Source organism: Podarcis tiliguerta (genome assembly GCF_965153285.1).
Source record: "Podarcis tiliguerta genome assembly, chromosome: 1".
NCBI lineage: Eukaryota > Metazoa > Chordata > Lepidosauria > Squamata > Lacertidae > Podarcis > Podarcis tiliguerta.
Window position 1 is genome coordinate 64,443,557 of NC_139534.1, and position 18,377 is coordinate 64,461,933.

Genomic DNA, 18,377 nt, shown 5'->3' on the forward strand with positions numbered 1-18,377 from the left:
ACCCCTTCATGCTTTAACAAGTCCCAAGTTTACTAGATATATTTGACTGTAATTTCCCACAATATGTTTTTGTATGCACATGTTTTACGCAAATTTCAGTACAGTAGTGCTTCTCTAGTGGAAGGGACTTCCTCTGAAGGTGGTGGACTCTCCTTCCCGGAGAGCTTTTTCAACAGAGGTCGGATGGTCATCTGCCAAGGATTCTTTAGTTGTGATTCCTTCATTGCAGGGGGTTGGGCTAGATGATCCTTGAAGGACCCTCCCAATTCTACCATTCTGTGATTTCCCCCCCAAGTAAGACCAGGGAAGGCTGGGCGTAGATAACAGGAAAGACCCAACACTCCAAACCCAACAACTCTCCCTGCAGATGCAGAGAGCAGGGCAAACTAAAAAGGCGCGCGGTATTTCCGCTTCCACCAATCAGAGCCCGACTGCAAAGGTGCGGAGAAACGCCGATCACGCCCACTTCTGACGTCAGTGCGGGCGGCCTGAGGCGAGATTCATGGCTGCTTCCGGGAGTGGCTCCTCCCCTTTTGCGACGTTATGGACGCCGTGCGCGAGGAGCCGACCCAGGCGCTGTTCGCTTGGGTAAGTTCCTGTGGCGGTGCCCGGAAAAGGGCGGAAGCGGCCGCCCTACGGGCATATGCGGCGGGCGGGGGGGGGGGGGAGGAAGAACGGAGGGAGGCCGCTCTTTGCTCTTTACTGCTGGTCGTGTGGGATGATGAAGCGCTGGTCCTCTGCAAATAAGTTTCACGGGCTCCGGCGGCGCTGCTCTGAGCCAGAATCGAGCTGTTGACATGGTTTCCCCACACACATCGCACCAGGCTCCCTCTCCGCTTCCACCGCCCCTGACGGATGTTATTGGCAAACTCCCGTCTCTGAAAGGACCCGTCGAAATATGGCTTCAGCTCTCTGCCGTTTTAGGCGCATATGTACTGCCGCGTTTACGTATAAGCTGAACAAGCTGTAGCTTAGGGCCCCACTCTAGGGGACCCCCAAAAAAATTAAAGGAAAAATAACCTGGGTGTACATTTCCAAAATATAAGATAAAAAATAAAATAAAACCTACCTACAGCAACAGTGTTTTGAGTTGTGTAGGCTCCTATGGTGTAAGTAATGGGCCCCACTTGCTAGTCTGCTCCCTAAAATATCACTGGTTTTAGATACCTGTTAGGTCCATAAATTACCAGATACCATATATTCAACACAAAAAACCAACAATTTGTTGTTGACAAAGGACAGCTGGACATATAAAGGGCCCCATTACCTTCAATAGCTTAGGGCCTCATCAAACCTAAATGTGGCCCTGCACATATGGCATGCCAGATTCTCTCACTTGGAACAGCTAAACCTGTTGTTGAGTCACGCTGTTTCGAAAGGCATAAGCATCTGCTTGCAGGGAAGACAGCAGAGCCCATTGCTCACAAGCGTGAACTCGAAACTCTTTGTTTATGTTTTAAATCCACTTTAGACACCCCTCAAGCACCAAGAAGGACACATCTGCTGAGAGGAGGACCCTTCAGATGACTCAAGTGAATCTTGGGTCCCCGTAAGGTGTTTAAGCCAATGCTGCTCCCTGTTGCCCAGGGATGAAAGTGTCTTCTGATTTTCATGGCCCTCCCATCCTGATTCGTTTGCCCATGGTTTGTGGGGCGTGATTAAAATGTTTTCCTAGGCCTTGGTGTCTGTCCATCCGCCACAGTAGAGGCCATTTTTATTTGCCCTTAGAACTTTGAGGTATAAACAGCAGCATGTCTCTGGGGATGTGAGTCCCCTAACCCTAGCTAATATCCATGCGTTGTGGAGAATGCAGCTTCTAAGTCATCGGAGATGGATTTATGGATAAATCCGCCAATTTAATAATTAAGCATGGCTGTCTCTCCCTGCCCACTTGGTGCAGTTGTTAGGCGAGTATTCCAATAAGATCTGGGAGAGTTGGTTTTGAATCTCCACTTAGCCATGAATCTAGCCACCATTTCACAGCCTAATCTACAGGGTTGCTGTTAAAATAAAATGGTGAAGGGGAAGACCGTGTGCCACCTATAAATAGATGGTAATGTGCATTACTTCACTTAAAAATATGGCTAGCCAGCTTTGAGTTTCAGGGTCCTCCTCATTCTGCTGAATGGGTGTCTGCTCTAAAGTCTTGTCCCAATGCCATTACTATAAGTAATGCATGTGACATGCCTAGGTATAATTCTGGTGGAGCTGAGGAAACTGAACTGAAATGGTAAAGAGTTTTGAGCATTGCCTCCTTAGCTTTAACTTCATGTTTGCACACATGCCACAGCTGTCCAATTAGGCTAAATATTACATATATAATGCCTAAATATAATGCATTCTATTCTACTCTTTGAGCAACTAGTCTGTTTCAGAGAGCATAAATATTTCTCAATGTGCAAAAAAAGCCAGGATTATAACCACATGTCAAAGCAAGCTGTTAAGACTTGTAGTTCTTATTAAACAGTTTTTCTGTATCAGATAGGAAACTTTGCAGACAGGCTTAAATCAGCTTAAAAAAAAAAAGTTGGCCCTGAAGACATATGCAAAACCTGAGATGGCTGGGATGTGCATATGTTTCCCCCACTTCCAAATTATATCTCATTAGCAGCATTTATACGACTTCAGAAATACTTCTTAGGATGACATATGGAAATGCCCTAAGGTGACCAAGATTTGTCTTGCTGGATAACACATAATGACATTTCATTGTAAAAGTAATGGATGGATGTTGTAAAATATATGTGTATTGGATCCTGAAATTATTTTTCAGAAGTACCTTTCAATGAAATTGATGTGACTTGCTTCCAAGTAACAGCCGGATCGAACAGATGCTTGCCAGTTTTATGCTTCCAACGGGAGGGGGGGTAGTTAAATATGAAATGCACGTATACTTAGCCATTCAAAAGTGCCATTGGCAAGAATCTTAAAAGATAAAGCTCTCTCCCTGGGGAGAAAGCCCAAGGGCTAGTGGTTCTAATGAGATTTATGTTACAATAAGGTCTAGACTGATTTGCACCATTGACTTCCTGAGTCCAGGAGACTGTAAAATCCTCAGCTGCAAAGGGCAGAAGTGTACAGGACTGCTGTAAAAAAAAAAACCAAAAACTTTCTGATGCTACACTTGGACTGATTATGTCAAACCCTTTGCAAGATAGTGCAACAGTTAGAAATACTTCAGGCAAGTCTCCTTCCATGTATAATTTCAATTAATTACTTTTTGATCCTTGTTGATTTATTTTTTTAAAAGAGTGGTTGGGTCTCAGTACTGCCACTGCTCATACCATTAAACTTTGAAGGATTTCCTTTCAATGCAACAACGTGCAGACCAGAATCTGCATGTCGTGGAGAAAGTAGATAGGGAGATTTTTTTTCTCCTTCTCTCATACTAGAACTCGAGGCCATCTAATGAAGCTGAATGTTAGAAGATTCAGGACAGACAAAATGAAGTATTTTATCACGCAGTACATAGCTAAACTATGGAATTCATCCCCGCAGGGTGTAGCAATGATCACCAACCTGGATGGCTTTAAAGATGTTTAGACAAAGCTATCATGCCATCATGGCTATGTTCTACCTCTGCTGTCGGGGACAGGATGCCTCCATACCAATTGCTGGGAATCAGGAGTGTAGAGACTGCTGCTGTCCTCAGGTCTTGCTTCTGGGCTTCCTATAGGAAACTAGTTGGCCCCTGTGAGAAGAGGATGCTGGGCTGGATGGGCCTTTGTTCTGATCCAGCAGGGCTTTTCTTATGTCCTTAGGGAGCAAACAGCTATGGACAACTGGGTCTTGGTCATAAAGAAGATGTACTCCTGCCCCAGGCCCTTAAAGAATTGCCCTGCAGTCAGAAGAACATCACAAGTATTACTGGAGGAGGAGGACATTCTGTAATTGTTACTGGTAAGAAACTGGCATTTCTGTTTCCTGCCCATAGTATACTTGCAAGACTTAATTTTTTAACTCTCTTGTTGCTACCCATATACGACTTCAATGGTTGCTTAAATTTCTCTTTCCATCTTTCTTTAAAATGAGGTGATGAAATGCTCTTTATGTCATCAAATGGTGGATAAGGTTTTTGGATTTTTGCTCCTTTGCTGTTCTTCATCATTTCTTTTGTGTGTGTGTGTGTGTGGAGGGTGCTGATGAGCTACTCAGTGACTCAAATAATGGTAATGAGCTAATTTAGGACAAATCTGCATGAGACTTATTTTGGGATCAGATGTGCCCATGCAGCACGTACAGTCCTCCACATTTTGCATGTGCTGGGGCTGCATCTGTGATGGTCTCCTAGCTGTTCAGCACGGAGCCTGTGCTGTTTAAGTTGTAAAGTGAAAGGCCCCAGTTGAAGCCTTGGAGACGTAACTGTAGCGTTCAGTGTTGTTTCCCAATGTGATTCATTTTGTCTTCGGACTGCCTAGTGTCGGGATGAGGGACCTGTGCCCTCCAGATGCTGTTGGACTACTATAAGCTACACTCGCCATGTGAATGGATGGTGTGACTTGGAGTCTGACAACATCTGGAGCATCACAGGTTCCCCATCACTAGCCTAGTGCTTCAGTCATTTCTGGAGTACAGTTCTTTAAATGAGAAAGAGAGGACTGTGTGTTGTTAGTATGAACACTCCCTCAAGTTTTCTGGACAAATAACAATTATTGGGTCTTAAAGTGCCAGTGAATATTGGGTCAAAATATGCGTATGTTTTTATTTTGCATATGTTCCTGATAGTATTTGTTCATTTTGCAGACACTGGAGAACTCTTTTTATGTGGCCAAAATAAAGATGGGCAGTTGGGACTTGGTCATACTGAAGATGTGGAACATTTTACATTATGCCTTTCCCTGTCTGGTTGTCCTGTTGTACAAGTTGCCTGTGGCTGGGATTTTACCATAATACTTACAGGTAAATCTAGCAACTAGGCGGAAACAAGTGTTACATGATGTGAAAGCTCCAAGCTTTATCTGGGTCTCCATAACCATTCAAAAGCTTTCCAGTGAGCTATATGTAAAATCACAAGGCTATAAATTGTTGACTTTTTGGAAATGGAAGACTATGCATTCACTCGAGTGCTGCTGTAGCATAATGGTTAAGAAAATGAGCTGTAAGCTAAGACAGTTAGCCTTGACCTTGCACTTGCCCCATGGCCTTAGTTTCATAGGGCACTGTGTAGCAAAGATTAGATCCAGTGAAGTTTGGAAGTAAATGGGTCTTAAGTTAGTAGTAGTCTTCCATCACCATCAATGAGGCGTAGATGTGACTTTTAATAAAGATGAACCTGTTTCTTACTAGTGGGGGACTACAATGCCCTAGGTATCTCCTTGAGGTAAACAATAGAAATGTGAAGATTTCCAGTGCTGTTCTATCTTGCAGGAAACGGTCAGGTGTTATCTTGTGGGTCTCATTCTTTTGGACAACTCGGAGTTCCTGATGCCTCAGGAGGAAATGCTGTCCCACAGAAAATTAAGGTGAGGTGCCCTCAGCACAAATATTTAAATTCACCATTATGCCCAGTTGTATGATGATTCCTTCCATAAGCCACTTCACTGTGGATCAGCAGCTTTTGATGTTTCCTTTGTATCATGCATGCTGGACTACACGTTCATTCATCAGTTCTGAAAATTTCAATAGCATGGCTAAAAAATACTGTTCTGTACTGTAGAGCTGTCGAAGAGAATGTAAATATGTTTTTTTCTTCCTTGTTCCATAGACTATACAGGACAAAGTAGTAAATGTTGCTGCTGGGCTCAGACATGCAGTAGCTGTAACTGGTGAGTCTATTGTGAGTCTACAGTCTATTGTTCCTTACTGAAAGTTGCAACCATGTAACAACATAAAAACTGTTACACTGTCTCAGATGATGGGTCTGTATCCGCAGCTTTAATTGTTATGTGATTTAGAGGAAGCTGTGAAGCAATTAAAAATACTTCATCCCCAGTTATTCACTGACAAGCTGATACCTCAGCCTCATATACCTTAGAAGCCTGCTTATAATCACTTGCTGTTACCCTACTGTTCCTCATCAGGGTGGGTGGATATTTCATGGTAGTTTGTAAATTAATTAGGAAGGCCTGATAGCGACATAGTTTCTGACACCATGCAAGCCCTAGTAGAGGGTCTGAGGTAGTGGTGCATATTTGGCTGTGGGTTCCCCCCCAAGAGCCAGACAGAGAGGCCTAGAGGACCACATCTGGTCCCCAGGCCTGAGGTTCCCCACCTCTGCATTAGGAGGGCCCCTTGGGTTTGCAGGTCACCTTGGTATACATAGCTTCAATAAGTGTCATAAGTGTACATGGGCTTGTCATCATCACTTAAGGAGTGATTGATAAGGCACAGTCACAGAGAGAATCTTCAACTGGCAGAGCTTTGTCATAATTACCAAATAAGTGCAAATGGCCTGTCAGCAAATTCCATGGAAGTTTTTCCTGTGGTTTATGACATTATTGCCTGGACTCCTGAGAAGCTTACAACCGTTTCACAAATCACAGAGGGTCAAACCTGAACCTGCCACCAAATCTCCAGGAAGCTGCAGCTAATTGCAGCTCCGTCTATGTATTTAATAAACATTGGTCATATTCATTTATTACATGAGGTATCTGCTTAATATATTAGCGTACACCTTAAAAACAAGATGCGTGACGTTGTCTCGAACCTAGCGTACTGTTATTTGGGGCGTTGAGAATTTCTCCTGCTAGATTGTTTTGTTGTTCTATAATTTATGTGTTAACATTTTCCAGGTTAATATTTGCATTAGTAAAAATAGTAACACCCCCCACCCAATGTCTTTTAGCAGGGGAACAGCCTTTAACATGAATATTTCATTTTCCTTTTGCATGTACATGCTGAAAAGAAAATGGTTCAGTCTTCCAGTGGGGAGTTGGCATGGCATCTCAGGCGAAGCGGGCATGCCAAGGACAGATGGTTCCATCTTTTTGGAGGGCTAGAGAGCCTTGCAAAGTAACAGGTTTGTTATCTAAATATTTAAGGGATGGATCAAGTATGTCATGTGCATGCAAGGGGTCCACAAATTTTGGCTTGCCTTAGTAGCCAGCCATTATTTGTGGCTATACCCAATGACACTGATCACTCCACTCCTAAGTCCTCAGATGCTGCTCTGTTGTTGCTGTAATAGCATGTATCGCATTCCCTTAGCACCCTCTGATTCCATTCCCAATCAGCCCAAACACAAACCCCAGCCATATACTTGGCACATGAGACTCTGTCTTTTGCAGAGCCCAGAGAATGCCCAGCCACAGAGAGAGTCAGATGTAGTGTTTTAATGGTGAAATTTTGGATGTTGATCCTGAACTGTCCTTTATTATTATTGTTGCAATGCTTCTCTCCATATAAGCTTTTATCAGTAAGCACCAGCACCTTGAATTGGTCCTGGAACCTATTGTCGTTGACAGAAAACTTGTGCAACATGATCTTAGAAGAATCCACTAGGAAACAAACTTTCAATCTCAATTTATTTGCTTTCTTTTCTGAAGAAGAGAAGTATGTTGCAATCTGTATAGGTACAGTCCCTTCCCAGTTGGATTTTTCAGAAATTTTCCCCCGGAGGGCCTCAGTCAGAGGGAGAAAGGAGAGGAATGGAGGGAAAAGAGAAACTGTGGGAAAGAAATGGTGAATGAAGAAATAGATAGTTTGCACCCTATCCTGGCCTTCAGGTTCCTCTTTGTCAGGAACAAGATACAAAACACATATTTATCCTTGTCTCAAGAAGAGAAAACTGGGAATATGGATTTATTCTTACAGCAGTTAAAATAAAATATGTTAACGCTGGGAATTGGTCTGACAGTTTCTCATGTACTTTAAGGTTATGTTAAGATGTTTACATCACAAATCTCTTTTGTCAAATAACATTGTTTGAAAACTCTTGTTATCAGGCGGAGCTGGTGAAATAGATATACAGTGGTACCTCTGGTTATGAACTGAATCCCTTCCGGAGATCTGTTTGTAACTGGAAACCGTTTTTATCCTGAGGCACGCTTTCGCTAATGGTGACTCCCGCTGCGCGTGTGCCTCTAGCGCGCAATTTCTGATCTCATCCTGGGGCAAAGTTCGTAACCAGGAGCAGCTACTTTCAGGTTAGCAGAGCTTGTAACCTGCAGTGTGTGTAACCAGAAGCATTCGTAACCAGAGGTACCACTGTAATAAACACACAGATGGCACTTTGAGAGGTTATTCCTTCTGCCCAGGAACTGGAGTTCTGGTCATTTGGCCAAGCTGGCAATGGGAGCCAGTTGTATGCTCAGGAACAATATACCTTCTGTTAGGAATGTTTTAAGCATTACGATCCCTTCCCTGCCTCGTTGGCACTGATTGCTGTTAGCAGGTTGAACTATCCACTGTCCTATTGTGGCTTGCAGCTGCTGAATGCACCAGTTAAGAGCCAGGACCCAAAAAACTTGCAACCCTTTCCCCTTTCCTGTTTTGTGGAGTGCAGAATAATAAGCCAAATCAAAATGTATTTTAGGTATGTTTACATTATTAGGCTCTGCACAGTAACAATTTGTTCCTTAGCTCATCCTCACCTATGTCTCTCTCCTCTTGGCAGTGTTGTTCTCTCCTTGTGGCCTTGTACTCTTCTCTGATAGCTAATTAACCACCCCATGGTTGTCGAAAGTTCTCCCATTTGTTAGTGGTCCCCCTTCTCTTTTCTTTAATATCTTAGATGCATATAGATGAGCTCTGATCTATAAAATTAGTTGGGGAGGTAGTAACCTGACATGGCCCAAGTAGCTTCCCAAAGAGCCTGCACAAACAGCTTTCGTTAGCTTTCTTATGCAGCTGTGTGTTGTGGTGTGGCATTCTGTATTGCAAAGGGTCTTTCTAAAAGGAAGTATCCCTCTCCAGCTAACAGAAAATAATGGGTTATTGTCCTAGGTCTAGAAAACATCAAAGTAAAGAGCATCACTTCTGGGTCGCATCATGTCACATCACTCACAGGTGAGTTTCTTTTGTTTGGTTGGCTGTAGCTTTGGACAAAGTGAAGTCTGTCTGTTGAACCATGAAAAATATTTTGTCTCTGAGACTAGTTCATCCCCTTTCCTGTAAGATGTGTGTCCCCGTTTTTGTTCAGATTTAATCTAGCTGCCCTCATAACATGCTTCCTGCTCCTGCCACATTTAAAACAGGCTTGTGACCCTCCTCAAACATACAACATGTATTGCATAGAGAATTAAGTTGCAGCTCTAGTTCTCTAGTTGTATACACAGAAATATATGCTTTTTGTGCTTATAGAGCCTGAGTTGCCACTTTAAAAAACTGAGCGCATTACTTTTCTTAGAATGTTTGTTCATCTGTTTCAAAGACTAGACAGAGAACAGATGTGCAACTGTAAAATGACATTTAGTCAACATTTTTGTGTCCTTTAACTTCCTTTTTTTTAATATGTTCCTTTTCTTCTTTAAGATGAAGGAGAGTTATATGTTTGGGGGAGCAACAGACACAAGCAGTTAGTGAGCAAAGATGATTTTCTTTTGAAACCCCAGAAGATAGAAACCCACTATTTTGGGGGCGAAAAGGTCAGAAGAGTCTGGAATGGATGGACGCACATGGTGGCACAGACAGGTAGGATATCAACTGCGGATGCTGCATATAAAAATACTTTGTTTACCGAAAGCGATGTTTGGATGGTTTCTAAAAAAAGTGCTTTCAGGTTGAGTTGTTTGGACAGTGTGGCAAAACCCTGCATCTAGAAATGTGGGAAATGTGTGATTTAGGCTTTAGGGCTGAACTGTGTTGGTTCCCCCTCCCCAAAATTGCTGAATTTGATGGTTGTTCTGCCAGTGCAAGCATTTCTGCTTGTTCTGCTTGACAGACAGGGCGATTTCCCTCTTCCCCATGCATTGTTCTGGGAGTTCTCCCAACCCTCCAGTGCAGATTTGTGAGAGGAGGGAGTGGTCTTGTTGAGCTGGCAGGAGTCCTTATGCTGGCTTCCCCTAGTGCACTGGGCTAGGTGAATCCAGCTCCAATTCAGAAGCAGTACCTGGGATATGAAAGGAAGAAGAAGGCATGTTTGTTGCACGAGTTGCTGTTTGAATAGCTTTGCATCCTTCTGAGGACCAGTAACCAGTTGCCCAGGGAAACTCCCTCCCCAGCATAGTAGCCTGGTTCAGTCAAAATACCCCCAAAAGCAAAAAAATACACCCCTAATTTAAATTTTAAAAAATTAAAATTGAGAGGGGGTCTTGATGAGTGCCAAGGAGGGTATATGAGGGTGCCATGGTGCCACCTCTTTGCATGTGCTCTGTGCTTGCAGGCTGCATTGTCAAAAGGACTCCAGAAGTGCACAATCAAAGCTGAAACTTGCTGCTTATCATTTATATTTCTCATGATGATGAGGCTGGGCTCTGTAATGCTCCCGATGTAAATTAGGTTACATAAGAATAACAGAAGTTGTTTGACTGAAGGCAGTCCTAAATATAGCACAAGGGTGGTGAAGAACAGGAGAGAGAATGATAGTCTTAAGCCTTACAAAAGGTGAGTCATCCTCAGTTCAGAACAAGTGCTTTCCACAAACTGGTATGGCTGATAACGAAGACAGCTTTAATTAAGGAAGTTTATTTATCTCGGTGTTCTCTCGAATAAATCCATTAATCCGTTTGTCATGTACTATCAAATCAAATTACTGTAAAATTGGGTAAAGAAATTCTTGGTACAACCAAGCTCCTTCCCTAGAAGGGTTATTTTTTAAAACACACACACACACACAGAGAGAGAGAGAGAGAGGGAGGGAGAGAACACTCTCTATCTTACATTGTTGCCTTCTGTAAAAATCCAATGGGAGCTGTAAAGAGTCTCAGAGGAACGACGCACCATCATGCCTCTGGGGAAACAGCACAATAAAAATCTTTTATTATTTATTTTAAATATTTTTATCCTGCTGTTCAGCTGAAAAAGACTCTCAGAGTGGCATACAATGATCATCATCAACAACAGTTTTCTTATTTGTATCCCGCCTATCTGACTGGGTTGCCCCAGCCGCTCTGGGTGGCTCCCAGCCGATACAGAAGCCCCATAGGCTTCCAGTCTAAAATGTATTTAGAAAAGGAAAATGGATGGGGAGGGAGGGAGGAGGAAAGTATACTCAGGCATTACCTCTTATTAGTTGGGAAGGGCCGAAGCAAGCTCTCTGCAGCTGCTGCTCCTTCAGCTTATAGTTGGGCTCCAAAATTGCTCCAGCCTCCATGCCAGGGAAGAAGGGGTAAGGGGAAGATCGACATCAGGAGGAAGAATGGGGAGGAGGATGATCTACATTGGTATTTGCTGCTCTGGTGAGCCCAGCCCCTGAGGCAGTCACCTCTCTGCCTCATGGGTGGGCTGGTCCTGAATAAAGATCCATACCACTTCTGCTGCCCCGTGGATCCTGCTGCCCGAGACAGCTGCTTTACCTTTAGGTGGGCTGTCCCTGGTAGGTATATTGGCTTTTTGTACTAAAAACAGCAAGACAATACCATCTGTATACTTTCTTGAGAGTAACCCCACCAAACCCAGTAGGCCTTACTTCTGTGTAGGGTTAAGAATTCTCCTCTGAGGTAGCCATGGTGAAAACTGAGAAAGGAGGATCTTTCTTCCCCTTAATTGTTCATCTAGAATGTATTTGTCTTTGCCCAACACCAACATGAGTCCTCCAACAGATTACTAGCTTTGGGGGAAAGAATTGTGTAGAAATGTAAGTAAGTAAGTAAGTAAGTAAGTAAGTAAGTAAATAAGAAAGAAAGAAAGAGCTGAAGGAATTTGGTCCTTAACAGAAAAAAAGTTGCTCACACTTGCTATAGACTGAAATTAAACTACTTGGTGTAAATCACCAGCATTCCTTTTGGAAATTAGCACTATATTTTTCCTTTCTTCCCTACTGCTCATCTTCTCAATGTTAAATTGTAGTGTTCAAGTCCTTGAGGGACAATGTGGTGCAGTGGGTAGATTACTGGGGTTTGTATATGGCAGATCTAGGTTCAAATTGCTGCTAGTCTGTCATTAAGTGATATTGGCAGAGGTATGGTCTCTTCTCAGGAAGGCTTTCTTTCAACACCTTTTCAATGCGAGGAAAAGTGTTAAAAAAACCCAAATTCCAGGCATTTACCATCCGGGGAACTTTACCATATGATTGTGTCATTGCCACTTTGACTATGCTCTTTTTAAAGAACTGTTTGACACTTTATTATTGTATTTTTAGGATTCTGTAGTCCTCCTCAGGTGCAGTAAAGGTCAAACCATGTTGGAAGTGTGGGGCCATGCACACGAGCTCACCGCCTCTACCTCTGCCTGTGCTGCGTTTAGTAGCAAGGTCTGAAGGAGGCTTGCAAGCATGTTCACTTGAGCAAATCGGGGACACCGATCGCCCAGGGTTCCTGATCCTGGCAGGGCTTGTAAGAGTGCTCAAGCGAACATACTTCCAAGCTCCCCCCCCCCCCCCATTGCTGCTGAATGCAGCAAGGATAGGCCTCAAGGGAAGGGGGCTAGTGCCATGCCTCCGACAGTTTGACTTGCATAATGCCTGAAAAGGGCTTGTGCTTTTCTTTATAAACTACCCTAGTAATTTGCACTGAAAGGTATTGGATACCTAAACCTACCTCCTAAGGTAGTTTCCAGACCCCTCTACCCCACCCCCAAAAGGGAAAAGAACATGTCTGTGGTAGTGGTCTTGATAGTGTTTCATTAGGTCCTACCGACTTTCCTTAGACAATGGGATGATGTGAGAGATGGAAATTAGTGACTGAGATGGGAAAAGATAAGCCGTCAAACACTTTCCCTTCAGAGAATTGCACCACAATAGACAGCACACGTTGTGTGAGCAACCTGGGGAGAGCTGGAGAGTTCTGGAAATGAAATGGCAGTGACCACTCCCCATTGTATTAAGGAGAGAGCTCCATAAACCTTTAGTAAAATCTCCGGGGAACAGCTGTATAATTTTATTATTATTATTTGTTAATGATTTCTTAGTTTACCAAAATATGTGCACTGTCTCTTTTTTCGAGTTGCGCTTTCTACAGATCAGTTTCATTTGTTGTGTGACATTAGTGTTGCATGCAGTATTAGGTTGGGAGGAAAAGAGGGGGACATGGTGAGGGGGGTGGGGTAGGATGGTTATGCTTCTATTCTTCTACTTAGTGTACGTGTGGGGTTTTGTGTCAGTGTCACTTGTACAATGGATTCTCTTACTATTCGCTTGTTATATTTCATTGGTGGTGAGAGAGGTTAGGGGTGGCCTCAGGTGTGGTTATCGGGATGCGGGTGGCGCTGTGGTCTAAACCACAGCGCCTAGGGCAGCGGTCAGAAAACTTTTTCAGGAAGGGGCTGGTCCACTGTCTCTCATACCTTGTGGGGGGCCAGACCCACCCCCTCCCAAAAGCACCCCCTTCCTGAAAGGCCCCTGCCCGCCGATGCCACTCATGCCGCAGCCGCCGACACCACCTCCTCTTTAGCAGTGTTGGTGTTCGCCATCTTGGCGGGGCACAGAGCCCATGCTGCTGACCTGGGCGGTGGAGGCAGCCTCCGCACTGCTGCCACTTCCTTCCCACTCAGCCGCTTCCTCCTGCTTTGCCGCCTCAGTGGGGAGGAAGGGGCGGCACCCAGAGTCACCTGTGGCTTTTGATTGGCTGCAGGAGCTTTCTGCAGCCAATCAGAAGCCGTGCCGCGTCATGGAAGTCAGTCTCCGTGCGGCGAGGCCTCCGTGCCACGCCTGTTTAGCAAGGGGACTGACCTAGTGGGCGGCTGGGTCCGCAAGGTTCGCAGGCTGGATTAACAAGCCCGGTGGGCCATATCTGGCCCGCGGGCCTTAGTTTGCCGACCTCTGGCCTAGGACTTGCTGATTAGAAGGTCAGCGGTCCGAATCCCCACAACAGGGTGAGCTCCCGTTTCTCGGTCCCTGCTCCTGCCAACTTAGCAGTTCGAAAGCATGTCAAAGCGCAAGTAGATAAATAGGTACCACTCTGGCGGAAAGGTAAATGGCATTTCTGTGCACTGCTCTGGTTCACCAGAAGTGGCTTAGTCATGCTGGCCACATGACCCGGAAGCTGTCTGCGGACAAACACCGGCTCCCTAGGCCAGTAAAGCGAGATGAGCACCGCAACCCCAGAGCCATCCGCAACTGCACCAAACGGTCAGGGGTCCCTTTACCTTTAGGGTGTGGTTGGTTGTCTTTGGTTGGCATAGTGAGATTTGTTTATGTGTGTGTGTGTGTGGTGGGTGATTGGATTTTTGGATCAGGTTAGCGAGATTGATTCGTATGCTGTCGGCAGATTCTTGTTGTTTTGTTGGGCTATGTATGTGATAAAGGGGAACCATACTGGGGTGAAGGCGTCTTCTATTGGTCCCCGTATCAGTTTCAGTTTATTGGTTAGTTTTTCTAGTAAGGGTATTTCCCATACTATTTGATACCATTGGTCCATGCTTACTCCTGACAGGTCTCTCCAGTGTCTGGCTATAATGTTTCTGGCTGCTGAGAGTAGGTGGGTTATGGGCTCTTTATAATGTGAGTGGGCATTATGATCTTGGAAGATGTTCAGTAGGTCCAGTTCTGGGGGGAACCGCTGTATAATTGACATTACCTGACACACTGGGAAACGAGCTGTACAAAAGCCTTGTGAGCATCCATTAAGTATGATTCATCCGAAGAGCAGTAAAAGATGGCACAGTGTTCTTCCTGCTATATTAACAACCTCATCCTTGGCTAGGCTCTTAGGAATATTAATGATTTCTTATATTGGATTTTAACATATTCTCTCTCTTGTTTTCCATCCCCTCTAGTGTACCCTTGGAATCCCCTGTCAAAATCAGAATATTAAAGGGGCATGGAGATTCACCTACTCTTCCCATAGGAGTCTCTAATTCTTACTATAAAAAGAGACAGTAGAACAGGGGTTTAGTTGGGAGCTATGTAGATGTTCCTTTTTAAAATAGCCATCTCTTCAGCTAATGATACTGTGAGAATCACAAATGCAAATGAGCCATTATCTATTTGTTCATTGTTTGGAATCCAATAGAAACCAATGTTGCTAATCTAATGAAAAATGCCCCCTATATTTTAGTAATGTTTTATCCATTTACAGATATAGTTAAACCTTGGAATTTGTATATAATCTAGGGTGACTATCCCCAAATTGTTAAAATGTAGAGGGCTCTGTGTTGAAAAACATGTTCTCCTGTCTTCATTTTAATTGAGGACAGGGTCACTCCGTGATTCTAAACACACTTAATTGAGAATTGAACTCACTGATATTAACAAATATCAAATATCCAAAGAAATATGCTGAAAATCAAAATATTGGGACTGCTTCAGATGTAGTTAATGCTCTTAGGACATCTGTCTAGGGCAAAGTCTTCCAACTGTGTGGTGGAGAACATAACAACCGAGTGTATAGAATATGGAGCTGGTTTATAGAATCGTAGAATCATAGAACTGTAGAGTTGGAAATGATCCCAAGGGTAATCCAGTCCAACCCCCTGCAATGCATACATACACATACATAGATATACACTGTCCATAGCAACTGGCATCCCCATACAGTAGTGAGTTTCCAGCCCCCATATGTATTATCTATTACCACGTAACCATATGAATAAGCACTAGGGTTGCCAGCTAACTGAGGGGAAAGACCCAGACTGGGCAAAGTTGTTGAGATGGTGTTTTTTTTAAGTTTCGCATTAAAAAAATATGATTTCCTGATTTCTGCCAGGACACTGCTACCAACTATGGTATTACAGACATGTTCGAGACATCCCAGACGTATGGCAACCATTGCTATTTCCCATGTCATTTTGTGGGCTTTCCAGAGGCATATGGTTGGCTGTTGTTGGAAACAGGATCCTGACCTGAGCCAGCAGGGTTTTTATTGTGTTCTTTATTTGAAGGGCAGGCAGACCTAATCAGAATCTTTAGGAAGTTACTGCACAATGGCTTTGATTCATGCAACCAGTTTTACTAGATTAGCCTCACTAAACTTGTGCCTTCCACAGTCATGCTGACTGGGATTGATGGGAGCTGTAGTCCACAATATCAGGACACAGGGTTGGCAAAGGCTGTCACCCCTCTGACACAAGCTGAAATCTCATAAGATAGTATTCCTTATTTTGTCCATTCTTATTTTACTTAATTTCTTTACAGGCCACATTAATCCCACCAGTAACCCTGTAAAGCTCAGAGGTGGGGAACATTTAGGCTTGCCAGATGTCACCATACTCCAACTTCCATCGTCCCTGACTTTGGACCACTTTGACCTGGGCTGATGGGAGTTGGCATCTGATAACATTTGAAGGCCCATAAGTTCCCAAGCCCTGCTATAAACAAGTTGCTTTTATGACACATTTTTCCACAGCTGGTGAACAAAGAGAAAATGCCTTGCACATTGACACCCTGTAATTTCCCACATCTGAGTGGTAATTTAAATCCTGGTCTCTCAGATTCAAGTGCGGAACTCTAAACAGGAGGCCAGACGGCCAAGATGCCTCATCCCCACCCTTCATGTTTATATATCTCTTTGAAACAGAACGTGAAAATGATTGTGGGTTGTGTGTGGATGTGTGTGTGTGTGAGCTTGTTCTTCCTTGGCCAATGCTTTCTTGCTCATACAAACATCTAGACACAACTGAGCCACACCGGGTTTTCCACTTCTCATTCCATCCCAAACACAGTGGCTGAGAGGTACTATTTCAGTAGAGACTGAGGCAGCTATGAGAACAAAGGCTTCTGCAGAGAGATAACTTGAAAAATGATATTTTTCAGCTTGGTTTTCTAGATAATGCTTAATAGATTGTCCAAAGAAATTGACTGAGGAGATTGAAATTTTCTGTTTATGACAATCACTGCAGACCCAATGGGCCTTGTCAAACCTAGTTACGCTGAATCAGGAATTTACAGTATATTATTCATTTTGATTGTCATTTGGCTCCCTCAGGGAAAAACCCACAAATTAAATTGTAAATGTTACATCGTATTACATCACATTAAACCTTGGTGCATACTTGAAGTGCCATGAGATTGACAAATTAAAATTATGGCAGTGAAAAACTTTAGCAGTAGGAAAGTACCGACTTTAAACAGCCTGGAGGCAAAGCTTCTTTGCTTGCTTTCAAATATGTATAATATCCCTGTTCTCCATCAAATGAGCAACAAGATGGCACGGTCTGATATGGTCTGATGTGTGTTTTAGGCAAGGCTGAGGTGAGATATCAAACTTGAGTGTCGTGGTTCACAGCTTACCCGCTACACTGTTGTTCTTCTACAGTAAAAGCATTCCTTAATAATAATAAATAGCACCCCTAACATGCTTGGTGTTTTATAAAGTAGCACCAAAGACAAGCCATGTCCTATGGAAAATTCAACACAGGGTAGGTCTCAAGGCAAGTGTCAAGGAAGACTTAGACAATTGTCTAACTAGGAAGTTAGGCAATAATCTTACATATTTTTCTCTCTCTAAGACAAGAGCAGCAAGAGGGAACCTCTCACCACCCAGATACAGCCAAGCCCAGTGCCATCTGGTGCCTAAACTGTGTAATGTCGCAATCTGTGTGGATGTGAAAACAGAAGGTGTTCAGTTCAGTCACATACAAACCTTGCTGGCATATCTCTTATCTGTATATTTTATTCTATTTTAGTTGTACCAGTGGCTAAAAATAGGAATGGCAATGGAAACACTGAGCCAATCATTGACAGGTAGGAAGAGGCCCAACTGAATCACAGAACTCTAGGGTATAAACTCATTGCCATCCTTTAGAGACATTCAGCTGCACACAGACATGAACATCAACATCTGAAGAAGGGAGAAGAACCAGGGCTAAGGATTACAGGGAGAAGAGCTTGTTGGGAGAGCATTGAGGACAGGAATGAATTGAAGATGGAAACTTCAGAGTGTAAGGAGGGGGCTTTTCCTAACTTTCTGGTCCTTAGGGAGCAATAGGGGATTGCTAACTATATAACTTCTTTAGATAAAGCAGTGCTGGTAAATTGTCTAATTGCTTATTGGAATTTGGCCAAGTTTGGAACAAAGAAAATCTGGCTTGTGGTGCTGCAACTACCCTCTAGAGGGCAGCATTGATGTCTGCATATTTTTATTTCCTTACCACCTTACTGTCGGCAGCTTAGGGCAGACAATAGATCTGTCTTGATCTGCGGTATTTGGACAATGGTGGATTGCAAAGGCAAGCAGTGCTTGGCTTTTCTCTTGCAATAGCTGAGATTTTAAGTGATGGAAAATTCTTGTAGTTCTGCTTTAAAAACTCGCTCCAGGGGATGGCTAAAGTCACAGAACAATTAATATAAGTGTTTTAATATGATTTGTAAAAATGACTGTCCACAAATTAAATTAGTAAGTGGGTCTGATAAACTTCATCAATTTTAAATTTTTTGAAACTTGCTTATTATTAACCTTAATGTA

At 43.4% G+C, this 18,377-nt stretch overlaps 1 protein-coding gene and 1 long non-coding RNA gene across 6 annotated transcripts in view; one reads left to right on the plus strand and one right to left on the minus strand.

Moving 5' to 3' along the window:
• Window positions 1-483: 483 nt before the first annotated feature.
• The window catches only part of SERGEF (secretion regulating guanine nucleotide exchange factor), a 101,324-nt gene continuing 83,430 nt past the window's right edge, over window positions 484-18,377 (plus strand). For all 5 annotated transcript variants that reach the window (XM_083426373.1, XM_083426375.1, XM_083426376.1 and 2 more), the window contains exons 1-8: window positions 484-588; window positions 3,762-3,900; window positions 4,744-4,899; window positions 5,368-5,462; window positions 5,705-5,765; window positions 6,845-6,958; window positions 8,884-8,946; window positions 9,412-9,570. In XM_083426373.1, the coding sequence (XP_083282499.1) occupies window positions 544-588; window positions 3,762-3,900; window positions 4,744-4,899; window positions 5,368-5,462; window positions 5,705-5,765; window positions 6,845-6,958; window positions 8,884-8,946; window positions 9,412-9,570 (832 nt within the window). In that variant the 5' untranslated portion in view covers window positions 484-543. The remainder of the gene's footprint in view (window positions 589-3,761; window positions 3,901-4,743; window positions 4,900-5,367; window positions 5,463-5,704; window positions 5,766-6,844; window positions 6,959-8,883; window positions 8,947-9,411; window positions 9,571-18,377) is intronic.
• LOC310670715 lies at window positions 9,585-11,666 on the minus strand. The gene is made up of 3 exons (XR_014507616.1): window positions 11,507-11,666; window positions 10,759-10,828; window positions 9,585-9,988 (listed from the first exon to the last, which is right to left on the minus strand). It is a non-coding gene; the product is annotated as an uncharacterized lncRNA (long non-coding RNA).